This window comes from Magallana gigas, chromosome 3 (genome assembly GCF_963853765.1).
Source record: "Magallana gigas chromosome 3, xbMagGiga1.1, whole genome shotgun sequence".
NCBI lineage: Eukaryota > Metazoa > Mollusca > Bivalvia > Ostreida > Ostreidae > Magallana > Magallana gigas.
Genome location: NC_088855.1, coordinates 52,139,122 through 52,156,818, shown reverse-complemented (window position 1 = coordinate 52,156,818; position 17,697 = coordinate 52,139,122). Strand labels below are relative to the sequence as shown.

Here is a 17,697-nt window from a genome sequence, read left to right as displayed (position 1 = left end):
ATACGATGATTAGGTTTGTTTGTTTTTTTTATAGAAAGTGATATTTTTTGAAGTTTTTTTTTAACACCCAGGTTTAAAAATACTTTTCGTAAGTACTAAATTTAAGGTTGTATGGGACGCCTCGATATTGTGACGTTCTTCCTATCAAAGAAAAAAAAATCAAGTATAATTCTATGTAATTATTGACCACAAAAATGATACCTAACAGTAAAAGGCAATGGGTTTTAGTGTTAGCTACGAATATTGAAGTCATGAGATCGAAACCCGCTGGGCCTTTTAAAATTTTCCCTTTTAAAAAAATTAAGCAAATTGAAGTTTCTTTTTTTTAGTCAAATACTGTAAATTTTGAAAATTCTAAAACGGTGATAGCATTTTTGATGACGGTGTACTTTTATCTACATAAATGTCCCATACCACCTTAATAAAAAACAATATTTGTAAAAGGAAATGTTATATTAATTTTATCAAACGATATACTGTGATACATTGCAAGATGATTCAAAATTATTAATTGCTGATATATTTGATACCTTATGCAAATTTTGTTTATAACGGAGCTATGTAACACTGAGAGCGATGGGATTTAGTGTGAAGCTGTTATTAACTTTATAAGATTTATTTCAAAATAAAATGACGTATGAAGAAGTGGGGGGGGGGATAACTGAATATACCATTTTGGGCTACTGATACTTTGTAGTTCTCTAAAATACTTTTAATAAAATTGTTAATGAACCGGCATTTCACAGGAATGCATAAACATACTCTTGATATCCAATCTTTATTATTGAAAATTAAGACTTAACTCATGTTTTCAGTTGATTATTTATTCAAATAAAATTTACTGAAATATATATATGCTTTGATTACACAACTGTAACAAAAATATTTTTTAAAAAATATATAAAATGCTAAAATATATCCTGAAATATCATACAAACATAGATTGTTTTACCTTATTACATAATACTGAGAATAATGTGTTGACTATGGGAATCTATTAAAGAGTAAATATATCGTCATACACAATAGCTTATAAACCATATTAGGCAAGTTACATTATCAATAATAACAGATTGTCATCAGAGATTACCCCGTCATTTCACCGGTAGAGCAGGACTATACTAATTAAGGTTGAATAAACAACGTAATGTATGGTCCATTGTCACATTATTATATTATTATGATGTATTGTATTGATAATGTTGAATACGGACTTCCTCTAATGGACCCTTTCTCCAAAATACCTTGATTATTCTTTTCCTTCCCTCTAAATTCACAATGTTTAACATGCAAGTGTCGATTTTATCTCGGATTGCAACGTTCCCCGCGTTTAACAAAAATAAAAAAAACCACCCGTGAAGAACTGTGCTGTCTCGGGGTCATGCATTTAATTTCTGTTCATACACATGAATTAGTTTCAATTACCAGGGCGAATGAACCTCTTTTTAAAAGTAATACTAGGACATGTTAAGGTACACTGGAACTGGAACGTAGAGGTTAAGGTATACAAGGTGAACGCCTAACAAGACACGTGACGAATAGTTGGTGTCATGCACGACCTTACATAACTGCTGCCAAAACCTCTGCGGTCTCATTGTGTTGATGAGCATTTTGCGGTAAGCGGTATATTTTGCCTTTGGACGACCGTGTTACTTAAGCCCTGTGCTGTCGGTAGAACTCTCCAATGACTGAGTCCCAGAAGAGCTGGATGACAAACTTCCTCTATCGTTTTTCCTCAATAAAGCTTCAAGCATGTTTGTCGTCAAGGTTACGGGAGATAATACAGGGGAAGTAATTTTTTCATCTGCGGGAGATGGTGACGAATCAGCGGCAGAGAACTGATCAGAATGCTCATCGGTTTGCAATATAGCTACATTTTCTGATCCAAATAAATCAAGCAAGAGATTGCATTGGTCTAAACTTAATTCTGCATTTGTTGCAGAATTTAGAGTAGAGCAATTTACTTGACCATGTTTTGATGAACACGATTGTTCAGGAATTACGAGATGCAAACTCTTTTGTTCCATTTCTTCTGAGGACTGTGCTGGTGTAGAGTCATTATTTTCATAACAAACCCGATATTCTGCGTTCTCCTTTAAGCTACTGCATGAATTTTGTCCGGCAGATTCATTTTCAGGTTTTAAACTACTGTTTGTAATTTTCGAGTTGCACCTAAATTTGACTCCTTCAGAGTTCTCTGACGAAAGTTTTTTATTGATAAAGTTTCTTAATCCGCTCTTTGCAGACTTCGTAGGGACTGTACTAGTTTGTTCAACATCCGAAACGGGTTGTCGACCTGTCGATGAAATTGTGGAATTTTCATTCGAGACTTGCTTGGATGGCAAAGTTTGTTTCATCAAATCTTCTACCATTGCGTCAATTTCACATAGCCGCCTTCTCGGTCGCTTCTTTCGCTTAGTTTGGACGCGGTCCATGTCTTCTGTTAATCCATACAGTTTCATTTTCAATTCTAGTTGCTAAAAAGGTAGAATTTTAAAAACATTAAATGTATTATACAGACAAATAAATATTTTGAAACAGAAAGCATTTTGTTTTGTTTACAGGAAATACGTACAAAAATACGTATCAACATCTTTTGGTATTTGGCTTCCATCGTTTTCTGTTTGGATTCAAATAAAACCAGCTTTTCTTTGTCCTTTTTCAGTTCCCTGACATATTCCACGGATGCTTTTAAAATGGAGCCCTTATTAAGTTTCATCGCTCTATAATAAAGTATGGTAATTTTAATGGATTATATTTTAAAAAGATCAAACGTAGCAAGTAGTTATTTAATTCCATAACTGACTGCTGATAAAATAACTCTAGAATAATGGATATTGATATTTATATGTATCTGGAACCATACACCAGATGGATTGAGTTATATGCAAAGAAAACAAACAACATACGGATGGGTTGTTGGAGGCAACAGTGTTGCTAGTTCTTTTATCCGATCATTGATGTTGTATCTACGTCTTCGTTCAACTGCAAAATGACAAAATAGATAAACATTAAAAACATGAAAGACTGAACTTGTTAAAAAATACTTCAAAGAGGGATGCGACAAACAGGCAATAAAGGAGGCTTTGATGTTCAAGGTTTACTTTTTTATGGATTATTTAGCATGAAATGATGTACCGCCAAGAATTTTTACTAAACGTTTTATCTTAGATTGAATTTTCGAAATTGCTTACTAATATTGTGGTTATCCTTTTTTATTCTATCCTTCTTCCATAGTTGCTCTTCTTCCTTTGATATGAATGGCCTCGGTTGTGGATTGTCTGTCGTTGAAGATTTCTCCATTACTTTGAGATACCCCTCATTACTGTTATTCTAAAACCACAAAATAGTATATATGTAAATAAAATCATTTGAATTGAAAAACAAAAAAGTTGACCAACGTGATAGATATACACAGCATAGCGGCACCATTATGAATTAATCTCTATTAACTATTTACTACTGAGTATTTAATTGCCTTTTCATTTATATGACCTATAGTCCCGTGCACTTCAGTAAACGAATGCTAAAATGAAACCTTAATATCCTTATTTTGTTGAACATTTTATCTGCATGACATAAACATGTATTTCACGCTGTCGTTCAACGATATATATTTGCTTGCCATAATGACAGATCTGCTGGGAATTCAAATGAATAATCATTTCCATGGGAACAGACCCGTACATAGATATTAATGTCGGAACCTACTATTGTACACGCCACTGCCTGTTCAATACAATGGAGATCTTCATCGTAAGATGAATCAATCTGAACAGAATTGATAACGTTGCCAATTAGGCTGTCCACCTGAAAAGATAGATAAGAGCTACTTATTTACTGCATGAGACATGAACGCCACAGATATAACAAAAGCAGTTATTTTCTACGCTATATAACTTATTTCATTAGGAGATAAAAAGTTTCAGAAACACGCTCGGGGATTCTCCTGTCAACAACTTGTTATCCTACTAAAAATTATTTTAAATTCCTATTATTTAACAGACTGAGCACTGTAAAAAGGTTTAAAAACAATTGATTTATCTCATGTATTCAAGCTTCAGCAATTTTGCAAAAAGATATAAAACGCAACATTTTATACAAAATATAAAATCTGTACAAATTCTTATTTCATAAAATGCAAACATAAAAAAAATGCGTCAATGTTAGTAGAATATTTTTAAGATGTGATAATAGATTGAATTTAAAACATACGTCCTCAATATCCTCCATATTAGTTATGGCTTGTCGTAACTCGTGGGAAAGGGGCATGATATCTTGGGAATCGTCCGGTGAGTCCTCAATGAGCGAGGAGAGGACCGACTCAACATGCTCAAAATCATTGACGTGGGAAACGCTGACGTTCGACAGAAAGCTGTGGAAATTAGACTGGGTCTTGTGGCCTTGAGTTATCGTGGCATTTTCCAAGTTTTCGTGACTTCCTGTTACCTATAAAAAGTTATATAAAGTTATTGACTGTTTTTTAAGTCTTACATAATTAATTTTATAATGTTAATGATAGAAGACTGATGATACGTTAGGTATGGTTCATTACCTCATCGTCAGGTACTTATATTAAATTCGTCGGTTGCGTTTGTTTGTTTGTTTATTTAATTTGTTTGCCTATCATTTCATAAAATCATAAGTATAATTCAATTAATTATAAAATTGTATCATATGAATTGAAATGAAATTGCATGTTTGCTCAGATAATTTAAACAGTATTGAACTCTATTTTTTATATTTTATACTGTGTCATTTGTTTGAAATTGCACAAGTATTGGCAGCATTTATTTCCATCCGGTAATAAGGCGATTAAGTCTAGCTAACATGTGAAGTCACGTGTGGCGCTGTCAGCAAGGTTTTGCAGGACACGTGTACCATATTAAAGGTTAAACATGCAATGAATTGGAAACTTTTAATAAAGATAATACCCATAATTGTTATAATCGTAATAGTGAAATTATAATGAAAAAAAAATACTAAAACTTATTCTGTGAAAAATAAAAAAGTTAAAAAGTGCGTTGTAAGTGGTGACCAACAGTTCTTCATTTTAACATTTTTTATAATTATTAAAATTTACAAATCAACAAAAAACTGATATCTTATTCATCTTTTTCTGGGTTTTTTTAATTTGCGGACGCCCAAAAAAAAACTTTTTTAATCATGTAACAGTTTTATTTATTATAATTTAGAAGAAAATTAAGAAATTCAGTACTTAAAAATATTACATTAAAACGATTTTGAAACCAGCACAGTTTTAAAACAAATTAAAATGTTTGCCTGTCAGACAGTTTCGATTTTCATGACAAAGAACAAACCACTCTTTTGTGTTTATGTAACAATTCGTGTAAAATCGATTTCCAATTTGACTGAATTCAAATTATTAATCCAAGGCATACCTTGTCTTGGGTACCCGAAGCACTAATCTGGTTTGAATCTGCTTTACTAATAGCATCAGAACTATTCTCCATTGAATCCGCCTTAAATCCATCTCTATATTGCTCGTCCATTTGTTTTAACTGTTTACGAATTTCTTGCAACTGTTTACTAGCTTGAAACATTGATGTCATATTAAAGAAAACACAGAATAAAAAGAGATGTCTGAAGAAGACGACACAGTAAGAGCTTATGAGAAAAGATTCTGCTGACAGACTTTAAATATGAAATCCAGGTGTCAGCAAATCCCATTCTGTTTTAATGCAAGGTATTTATCTAACTGTGAAAACTCATGACGTTTAGTCCCGCCTATCTTTTTTTTCATATTCATCATTCAAGTTTACCTAAGACGGAAAGCAACCCTGTCGTAGCTAAACATTCAGTCATCTGTTAAACGAAGGATAATTAAATAATGAACTCAACATGAATGAAAGCGAGCCTCGTCCTCAGTTTTGAACATCTTGAACTTTAACATATCGTAAATGAAGTGCGATCTTCCTTAACACTTATACAAGGGTGAAAAATGACAAAAAATTATGGTTACATAAGTCTTTAATAAAACAATAAAATCCGGAAGGTTTATATATATTTCCTCATAGAGATCAATGAATCGCTCCATCGTAAGTTCTAGCAATTATGATTATGATCATATTTTTTTGTCTTTTTCAGCAAACGAATGAAATTAAAATAAAATCCTCATTGTTTGGTGTCAACCCAGGGGTATCGGTTTCATTATATGCACCCAGTCCTATACATCTCTGAAATAAACAATTACAAAACCATCTTGTCACTTATGGGTGTTATGAAAACATATTTAACTTTGACCCATTCCATTGGAAGTTACACAACACAAAATGCCCTGGTTGCCTCGGTGTGGCCATAAACATCTTGTTTGAGTGAAAATTACGACACTGAGAGGCAGCTGGAATTTATATGAGATAATCGTCTTTCCTAAAGCACTGTGATATTGCATTTCACTTATAATTTAGTTTTGCATAGTGTTTAATGTACATGTATATTTGAACTGAAGATTACAAATATTTTGTCCTCTCTACAGGGTCATTACTGTGTCCGAGGTTTCCCGTTTCCGACACCTTTTGCTTGACATTTCGATATTTATAAATACATGTACTTTGTGTTTAGACCTCAGTCTTAAGAATTCTGTTTTTTAAAAACCACATGCTTTCTTTGAAAATTATAGAACACGTTTTGTTTTTTTAAATTTTGGAAAGTTTTAAAATTTTGCCTTGCAAACGGTATGAATTTTCTGGTATATTACATTGCAATGGCATACATTATGCAATGTGTTCTGAGAACTTTAAAATATATAATAAATGTTGGATTATTCAATTATATATCTATATTAATTTATATAACCAAACGATTTAAATATGATGAATTTAACTATTATAATGAAATAAATTTGTTTTATTTTTCGATTGTCAACGGGTCAGAAAAAGGGTAATATCAAATTCTCTTCCATATATATTCATTTTTTTTTAAAATCTTTGTTGAAAGGTATGTGCATATATATTTATTTAACAACTGGCAAAAAGCGGGCGGAAAAGGGGAACCTTGGTCAGAGCTTGAATGTTTGTAACGTTATACTTCATATTCAAATATTACAAAATCCATGCACCACATAATAAATAAAAACCTGGATGTGTCATTCCTCATAACTTTTATTACCATTTTGTTTTCATTTCTATGAGTATCTCTTGTGTAACTATTACATTGTTGCTAAAGATTACATTAACTAAGGGCCGCAAAAACTCCATTTTTGGGGGACAAATAACTAATAATTGTACATTGTAGCACTACTTTAGTAAAACAATTTACAGTGTAGGAAAAAGTGAAATATGGATATCTCCAATAAATAATTATACATGTACATTTATTTTTTTTTCAAATTTGAACATCAACAATTGATTCAATTTTATTCCGAATTTCCTCAGTCATTTTTTTTTAAATCTGCCCATTTTTGCCCGAGCATTACAAAACCTTTACTAATAGGAGCTTAAAGCTATTAATTGTATAAAACTACTTATATTGTCGGTATTTTGTTGATATTGAAATTACAATGAAATTGCACAATGTCAATGAATTCTTGGTTCCTGATATTTGCCATTGCGTGTCGTCCAGTAATCTAATATTATAAACGGGTTTTACAACTATAAATACAGTGTATGTACAAATGATGCGACAATACACATTGAGAATTATTTACTGCGATTATATTGCTACAAAAATTTTGACGAAAAAAAAAGAAAATCAAAAACTTTCTCTATTTATAGTTCAAATCTACCAGGGTCATATCAATTCTTCCTCAAATGCACAAAATACGGAAATCAGTATCAATATTTGCTTTCAATATTGCTATTTTGTGTTTTTAAAGCAATTTTTTACTTCAGATATTGATCTGACCCTGAGTAAATGGAATCCTAAATTGATTTTAATAAATTTGATTCTTATAATTCTTATTTAGTTTAAATCTGCAATAGAGCGATTAATTGTTTTTGACTATGCTATCCTAGGTCTGTTGTTTCAAAATCAATATACCTTGTGTAAATATTTTTTATAGGTCATCGTCTTATAAATGTTGTTTGTTTGTTAAATTTGTGTATCATTCCTTTTTCCGTTTGTTCATTCTCTACACTTTTAACAAAAAATCACACGTAGCATGAAGTAGCACCGTCAAAATATGATGAAACAGCCATGGTTTAAACGCTTGTTTGTTATCATGTTCATTCTCTAAATTTTAACAAAAATCACTTTTCACATGAGCTGTCACTGTAAAACATAAGGAAATAACCGTGGTTTACTTATCAATAAAAACAGTCAATTCATATTCAACCAACATTTCTTTATCACTTTATCTTCTATTTCTGCCAGAAAATATATTAATTAACACAATCATGATTATAAACTACATAAAGTGTGACAGCTGCACTTGATTCAGGGACATATTCTAGAGTGCATAAATTGATGGTGCTTTTTTCTAATGGACTTCATTGGACTTTCATGCGTTATGTTTTATTCAAGGCATAAAATGGTAAATCATTCGCATTTATTTATTGCTACTTTACCTTAATTAAAGGTCCTTATTAACACTTAATACCTTTTATGAACTTGTGAAATAACAGATAGGGGCAGATACACCTAACAAGGATGATATGATGAATTCAGAAATAAGGTCGTTAAGTTTATCGACTCTTTTGAAGCGATGTTACATTACAAAATTCATTTTGTCATTTTTCAATCAAATCAAAGGTTAAATTAAAAGCGCGGCTTTAGAAATTCACCTTCATTAAGGTTTTTCTGTCTTCACTTACCGATACCAATTCAATTAGAATATCAATGATATTAAGTTTCAGTTCATTTCAGTTCGAAATATTAGTAATTTTAAAAAAAAAACACCAAACCTTTATAGAACTTAATCTGAAATGTCCAACAATCCTTTTAACAATTATTTAAAAGTGTATAGCGATCCAAAAAAAAGAAAAATCAGCAGAAATTTACAAACATTATGATCCAATTTTTTAAATAAATTGAAAGATCGGTCTTCTGTATAAACTTTGTGAATTTTAATGAGTCGAGTCTGCTCTGGTAATAAGATGCATGCTCTCTCTCTCTCTCTCTCTCTCTCTCTCTCTCTCTCTCTCTCTCTCTCTCTCTCTCTCTCTCTGTTTTGAATTTAATACATGTATTATGTATCCCTATTTTTTTCAAATTAGTTGACCATATGAATGTAAATTCATAAATCATAATTTGCTTAATGATGAAAATGGTTTATATTCAAAATGTAAAGAAAATAATATGTTTTAGATTAGAATAATATTGATGACTTGTCTATTTTTATAAAGTTGACCTTGGTGTGTCTCCGTGGATGTTTATGCGACGAATTTTCAAAAGTCAAAGGAGAAAATAAAAATGGATTGTGGCGACATTTTATAACCTGTATCAAAAGATGTACTTAAATACTTATAAACGACTGTAGTTAATTTTTTTATTGACACATACAGTATATAAGTAACAAAAAGTGACAATATGAACCATATACATGTAAAATACGTAGTCAGATTCTGAAAACGATCAAGAACCAATTCGCCTTACTCGATTGCGAGTAAATTTTATAACTGCGTAATGCTTTAGCAGAGAAAAAAACACCGCGAGTTCCTTAAAATACAATCCCTCCCTTTGTATGGTAATTTATTGAAACGTAAATAGGACAACGTTTTATAAGTTAAAGTTCAACTTATGAAACACACTTAGCTCCGGTTGTGTAATTTAAAATAGCTAATGGCAATTTAAACAAGAGGCCCATGGGCCACATCGCTCACCTGAGGAACAATAGGTATGATAAAATCAGCTAAATGGAGTCATAATACAAACAATCTGGACAATGGATTTTATTTATACAGGATCTACATGTATTATTGTAGATAAATAAAATCCATTTTTCCCCCTGGATATTCTTATGTTTATAATCATTAGTCCCTTTTCTAACAGGATGATTTTATAGTCATTTCACATGTTGAGTATTGCAGTCCTCAAAAAGATCCCTTACAATTGTTTATATATGGGATATTAAGCTACATCAAACTCTGAACCTTCTTGTGAGGCCAAAGAATTGTCCTGGAGCCAAAGTCTTAACAATTATAAAGAATCCCTGGGGGTCATGATTTTCACAACTTTGAATCTGCACTACCTGAGGATGCTTCCTCACAAGTTTCAGCTTTCCTGGCTGATTAGTTTCTGAGAAGAAGATTTTTAAAGATTTACTCTATATATTCCTATTTAAAACTTCGACCCCCCATTGTGGCCCCAACCTACCCTCAGGGATCATGAATTTCACAACTTTGAATCTACACTACCTGAGGATGCTTCCACACAAGTTTCAGCTTTCCTGGCTCATTAGTTTCTGAGAAGAAGATTTTTAAAGATTCACTCTATATTTTCCTATGTAAAACTTTGACACCCCATTGTGGCCCCACCCTACCCCCGGGGGTCATGAATTTCACAACTTTGAATCTACACTACCTGAGGATGTTTCCACACAAGTTTCAGCTTTCCTGGCTCTCTGGTTCTTGAGAAGAAGATTTTTGAAAAATTCTCGAAATTTTTCATTAATTTCTAATTATCTCCCCTTGAAAACGAGTGTGGCCCTTAATTTTCACAACTTTGAATCCCCTTTGCCTAAGGATGATTTGTGCCAAGTTTGGTCCAGACAGACAGACAGACAGACAAACAGACGGACCGACGAACGACAGACAAAATGTGATCAGAATAGTTCACTTGAGCTTTCAGCTCAGGTGAGCTAAAAAGGTTCAGAAGTTTTTCGTTATTTTGACTTTCATACATCTGAAGTGAAACGAAATTGTGTGAAACGATATTAACCATGGTTTTTTCACAATTAATAAAACAAAGTGCCGGTGTTATATAGTGCCTTTTCCCCCAAGCCATCCCCCCCCCCCCCCCCCGGAAAAATGGCTACATAGTAGTTTTTCCCCCCGGAAAAATGGCTATATAGCAGTTTTTCCCCCGGAAAAATGGCTGACTATAGAGTGGGTTTTCCCCCTTTTTATAGCCAGATTACCCCCACGGAAAACCTACTACATATTAGATTTTCCCCCTTTTTTACATTCCGGTCATGTTTATGGCGGACCATTCGTGGCAATAATTTGCAATAACTGATATGATATTAATTTCTCACAATAAAAGGATAATTATGGCATTTATTAATACACAGAATAAAATACATGGTTTTTTCACTCCTGATATAAACAAAGGCACGCGCCTTCATAACATTCCTGTGTCATAACCATTTATTTCACTTTTTGTTACACCTTTTTGAAACACCTTTTACACGGATTTCGGAATACCTCGAATCTTTTTCATCTTATCGATGCTTATCTACAGTTTTGACTTCGACGTTATGAACACGTAAGAACACATCTGAGTGAAAATACGCCGGTTTGGAAATTTAATTTTCCAATGTATTGCCATTAATGTATAAGCTTCTCCCAGGAAACTAAATGACCAATCTTGACTTAATTTTGTAGAGGAAGGGAATAAAAAGTGGAAATGTATTACTCCTTTCGTCCAAAAGGCTATCAATTTTAAATTGATACCGTTAGAATTGACGATCTTTATATAATCATATATTTTTACCTATAAATATCAAACGAGAGACAGCTAGGGTGCAATGATATGATGAGAAACTGAAATGTTTTACTTCGATTGATGGGGTTCTAAATCATGGGTAAGGGAAATTATAATTATTGTATTAAAGGCATGTGTAAAGTTAGTATTTACAATTTTGTTTTAAAGTCACGCATATTCATATTCATGTTTTTAAGCACATTTTTAACGAAACGCGAAGTTTTATGATGTGAACATTTTTTTTTTAAATGAAATGGCTCCACAACCAGAACAAAGTCGGTATCTTTGCTGGTTACTTTGGAAAATGTGAAATGGAGCCTGAACTAACCTTATGTATATATCATAATTCACTGCCTGCTAATTTTTCCGCTTTTTTATTTTGCAACGTGATTTATAAATATACAATTTTGAAAACGATGCCAATTTAAGACATATAAAACAAGATATACGATTCAATTACCTAAAAATCGTGTACTATTTATTTCATATTTTTGCAATAAAGATTTACTTGTGTACCATATTATTTCTTCGAACAATGAAACAAGGGTAATTAGAAATAAAAACTAACACATTTTTTGCGATGAGCTGACTTATTCTTTTAAATATAAGCTTGTTCTTCTAATCAATTGGCAAGTAAAAAAGGCGTATATCAAGTGCGCTTTTGTTGGGTATTTATTTTTGTTTTTCGGTTGCTACTTTTGTGAATAAAAATTATATTATCTAGTTATTTATTATATCATTAGTCATCTTATGAATTGATTAAATGTTTTGAAGAATATTTTTTTTTAAATTATGTTCGTAAAATGAAAAGCAGAAAGAAACGGAATTTTCAACCATTTTGATAAAGAAATATTTGAGTGAGTTTGTATTTTTAAATGATGTTTTTACTTTCAAATGATCGTAAAAATATGGTGATGTGGTCATCTTTAGTTTTTGAGATATGGGGCCCCAAAAAATACACTATTCATTATAATTGGATTTCAAACATCCGGTTCGGAAAGATCAAGGGCCCCTACCATGGGGGCTAAAATTTTCAGGGTCATCTACTAGTGGTATACCACTACCACTGTGAAAATATGGTTAAGTGGTCATCTCTAGAATTTGAGATTCGGGCCCCCACTTACAGAACACTATTCAATCATTATAATGGGGGTTTAAACATCGGACCCTGAAACATCGAGGGCCCCTATCCTTAGGGCTGAAAATTTCAGAGTCATCTACAAGTGGTAAACCACTGCCACTGTGAAAATATGGTGATGTGGTCATCTCTAGCTTATGAGACATAGGACCCTAAAGAATATGCACTATTAATATTCATTATAATAGGATTTTAAACATCGGGCTCTGAAAATCGGAAACAAAATTTCTCTAAAACAGATCGAGGTTTAGCCTGGATAAAATGTCCACAAACAGACAGACGGACTGATTGATTTACATTGTGTATTAAAAAATTCTCAAAACATTTTTCACTTACAAATTCAGAACACAGAATTATGCTTATAAGTGTATATCTTGTAAAACCAAGTACTTTTTTCAATTAATTACCTAAATTAAGTTCTATTTATAATTCCATTACACACATGTTCAATTTTCAGCATTGTCTATAAAAAAAAAATAAATCGGCAAAACGAAACTTAACCTGTACAGATGAATGCAGATATATGCAACTTGGGAGTGTAGAAATATTGATTTAAATCCTTACTGGGTTTCCATAAATATTTTGTATAAAATCTGAACCAAAAACGTGAGGGAGAAACCCTACTATGGGGAAAGGCTACTATATAGTAGCTTTTCCCCCCGGGGGAAAGGCTACTATATAGTAGTTTTTCCTGGGGGAAAAGCTACTATGGGGAAAAACTGCTATACAACACCGGATAATTACGCCCATGTCAAGGTGACATTTTTGCACCCGGTGAATGTCTCAAAAATTCATTTATATCTCATATGATAGAAAGTTACCTAACTTTTGCTGTTGATCTATCTCATCTTTCAGGTCAAATATATACTTTAAATTCATGCCAGAATTTTTTTCTATAGGATAATTAGAATTTCCAACAGGAATGAAAGAACTTCCTTCATTAATTTAAACTCCAGTAGGATTTAAACAAAGTTCTCGTATTTTTTTTAACCTCGATGGGTTATCTTTTCTTCTACAGGAAAACGCCCGTCTGAAGTAATTTCCCCTAGATGTGTTTTTTTAATATGGGGAATAATATTTCTGATAGAAGTTTTAGAAACTCTGACATTTCAATATATCGGGTAAGAAAAATTTATCTCCTTCAGAAATTATTTTTACCCAGGAAATGTTTAACGGTAGATATCTCAACTGTCAGGTTGGAAACACTAAATACAAAAATGACTATTTACTCTCTCAGCAATGGTCTATCATTTGATAAATGTGGATTTGTAAAAAAAAAATTGCTGGCAATAAAAAAAAAACGGGTAGATAATATGTTCCAAATTGTAAAAATCGTGGTTATCTCAGGGTTTACGCTTCCATCCTTTGGCCATATCAAAGCTACATCTTTAACCCACTATCAAATTTCGTTCATCGTTTATGCCTCAATACCATTGTTAACTGATTATTGTCCTCTGACCCCGTCACTCATCAATCCGTTTTCAATTTTACAACAAGTTCGTAGGTGTCATGTCAGTAAGCCTGAACAAAAATTATAGGTAAGGGGTATCGTATGCTCTGAGTATTTTTGATGTCACAGAACGGCGCGACTGTCATTGTTTTCTAACAATTCGACCACTTGAATGTTTTTGCGACGTTTTTGAGTCGTTTCGTAAGTTGTTTATTGTGTAATATTTAACATTCTACACCATCGTTCAGAATGACAATACAAGCACGGACAAATCGTTGTACCGGCTATCTCGGTTTAATGTGATAAATGATATTTTTTAACATTGCTTCAGATATAATTAACAATTTAACCGCTAAGTCTCAGTGGAATTGAGAGAACTTTTAAGTCTGTCGGGTTTATCTTTCTTGTGTTTGATCCTTATACATCATAATTTGTAATATGTAACCCCAATCTGCTGTATGATAAACATATATATAAAGCAAAGGTGATGGTATCTAGGTAACAAAAGATTTTGTCAACTTTTATTCAACTCTATAAACCTACGACAGGATGAGCTGGGGCTGACTTGTGTCAGATATTGAGTTATCATTCTTTGAATTTATACAGGTATTTATTTTCTTTTTAAACCGAATAATGCATAAGAACACCCAGCTACTTTAAAAAAAAATAACGTTATATCTAAAATGGGTCTAATTGTGAAGGCTTCAATCGCAAGTATATATCTATCTTTGCCTTGTGTTTCAGAGCAACTTTACTTGACAAAAGTGTATGCTAAAGCGTCAAAATATTCATGGGATAGAATCGACCAATGAAATGTCTGCAATGGATTATATTCAATGGTTTGCCTAGCTTTAATATTCAATAATACAGATAATGGTACACTGGTTTTGTATGTACATGTATATGAAGTTTTTGAGAGATGCCTCTTGCCTGAAAGTTTACAAAAAACTAGACTGTTTTATATTAAGAGGTACTAGATGATATTTCGCGCGAACGCAGGAGTTAATACTAAACAAATTTATATGATAAAATGTTAATACGGTGAACCATAATTGTATATACCCGTGTCCGAATTTTCCATTAATTGCTTTCTTGATAACCTATTCTTTAAAATTAAAATAAAAAAATAAATGCATTGATAGATACTTAGAAAAGCTGACAAGGGTGAAAAATTTAAACTGAAATTGATATTATATACGTGTACTTGGTCTTAAGCCCCTTTCACAATTGGCGCACGAGCAGAAGCGACTGAATATTCATGCGACCGATAAAATTAGATATGAATCGTAAAATGTTGCCGAAATAATCGCATTTGAAAGAAGTATTCGTACGAAATTCGCACGATCTAAGCGAGCGTTGAGCGATGTAAACGCATTAAATCTTGCGATATATCTTGCGTCTATATGTGACTGTTGTACAATTAAAGCGACTGTTGAAAGATCGCGCGAGCGACCAGGTGATCGGACCGTTGAACGTGCGCCAATGCGATTGGACGTGCGATCATGTGTTCCATGGTACGAATGTTAGTGCGAGTCAGAGGGGGTGTATATATATATCGCCCTTTTTCGACGCTCTTCAGTAGACATAGTTGAAAGCGAGAGAACAACCCGCCTAAGAGGAAACAGAGATGCAGCAGCATTGATTATTATACCTCCATATGATTATTCTATTCTATTTGATTGGGCTAGAAAGTCACGTGACAGGGCCATTTCATAGGAATGAAAAAGCTGATATATGCATATGATGTAGACAAGTATGATTAAATCGAAAATATTAAATCTTTAGGTTCTCTTTTTATCACAAAACTAACTTAACTATCTATGATTCGACATTATGGAAGAAAAGTGAGAGTAACAGAGGAAATCAAACAATTTTTAGAAATCAACGTATTTTGTATAATCATAGTTGTTCGTTTATTGCATTAATGTTCAGGGTATATGAAGATCTATTCCCCCAGAAAGACAAATTGCCGGCGGGTGTACCCTTGGGAAATATGATTTTTCTTAGAGAAATAAATCTTCATATTTCCCTCACCATCATGCAATAAATATATATTGTTGAATTGTGGTCTGAAACAGAGATGCTTATACAGGTTATATATACTAGCGGCAAAGCATGACATATTACTGATAAGTCGTGCAATGATAGTAAAATGTTGCAAGATAACATGAGACATGTTGAGCAACAGTTTCATGATCGCACAATACGCGCATTAACAACTGCGATTCATCTTACGACCTTTAAAAATCGTGCATCACTCTTGCAAGTATACAAAACGTTGTAAAACGTTCGTACTTATGTTCGTGCGTTGTGATGCGATGATTTGAATCGCATTCGGTCGCGTCTGAATAGTGTGCATGTCCACTATTTTGAGGAGACTTGATGCGAGCACTAAACGCATGCAACGAATGCGATAGCTCGTGCAACGTATGAGAGAGCTCGTGCGAATGTAAAAAATTCCGGTCGCAAAGTGTTGTAAAGTGCTCGTGTAATTAAACATATGGAGGGGGTCACCCACTTATTTAACTTCCCCCTTTCTGTTCATTGTTTACAAATTAATGTCTAAGGTTAACTACCAATCTGCCGTGGTATAAAAATGAATGAAATCTAGAACAAAACGCAAGTGTATTTATTATGTTGCATATTTTAAACCAAAATGGTCAGATCCAAAGTATCTACCCGGTGGTCATATCAGCCAAATATAACTTAGTGGAGGGTATACATGCTATTACCCTACATTTTCCACCATTCTGTTAATTAGTCAACCCGCGTACTTGGATACCTCGTTCCGGAAAGGGTTTTCAATCAAACTTAAATCTCTTAAAATTATTCCATTTTATTTATTAACTTTTTTTGTATCAACCAGAGGTGTCCGATCCAAGATATCTGCCCGCGATGCACGATGAACTCTCCTACACTTTTCTCCATGACGTTAATTAGCCAACCCGCGTTCTTTGTTACCCCGTTCTGGGAAGTTCCATCACATTCTCTCACCCGAGGTCGCTCTATCCATCAAAACTAAAATCGCGCATTCAAGAAACGAATTGGCTCATTTTATTTATTCAACATTTGTCAAATAATTTCTTGTTTGTATTCTCTAAATAAGTTACAAGTAAATATATTTGTTCTTTACGTAATTATTCAATATCATTTCATTGCAAGGATATATTTTGATGCAAACTACCCCTGACTTAGATCCGCCAAAGCGTGACCATCACTTTGCTCTCATTTTTGCTATTTCGAGTCTGTTTATCAAAAATGAAAGTAGGTTTTTGATTAATTTCACAATATTACTTATCAGTTTAAATTCAATTATAGCTTACGGACATCATATCACACGTGTTGAAAACCAAAGGTGTGAGCAGGTATTCTGGTACAGGCATTTTGTACTTTATTTGCAAAATGTCTTAATTTATAAGTATAGATATACAATGTACCTATACGGTTGTTTTTCATGAAAGAGGATGTAATAGTAGTACATACTGCTCAAAGTATGTTGTTATCAAAT

At 32.9% G+C, this 17,697-nt stretch overlaps 1 protein-coding gene across 1 annotated transcript; it reads right to left on the bottom strand.

The window, feature by feature from the left end:
* Window positions 1-863: 863 nt before the first annotated feature.
* On the bottom strand, window positions 864-5,828 carry LOC105317136 (microphthalmia-associated transcription factor). The gene is made up of 7 exons (XM_011413683.4): window positions 5,403-5,828; window positions 4,216-4,449; window positions 3,712-3,810; window positions 3,195-3,333; window positions 2,910-2,985; window positions 2,576-2,723; window positions 864-2,477 (listed from the first exon to the last, which is right to left on the bottom strand). The coding sequence occupies exons 1-7, from the start codon at window positions 5,571-5,573 to the stop codon at window positions 1,650-1,652; spliced, it is 1,695 nt and encodes a 564-aa protein (XP_011411985.2). The 5' UTR covers window positions 5,574-5,828; the 3' UTR covers window positions 864-1,649.
* Between the last annotated feature and the right edge of the window lie 11,869 nt (window positions 5,829-17,697).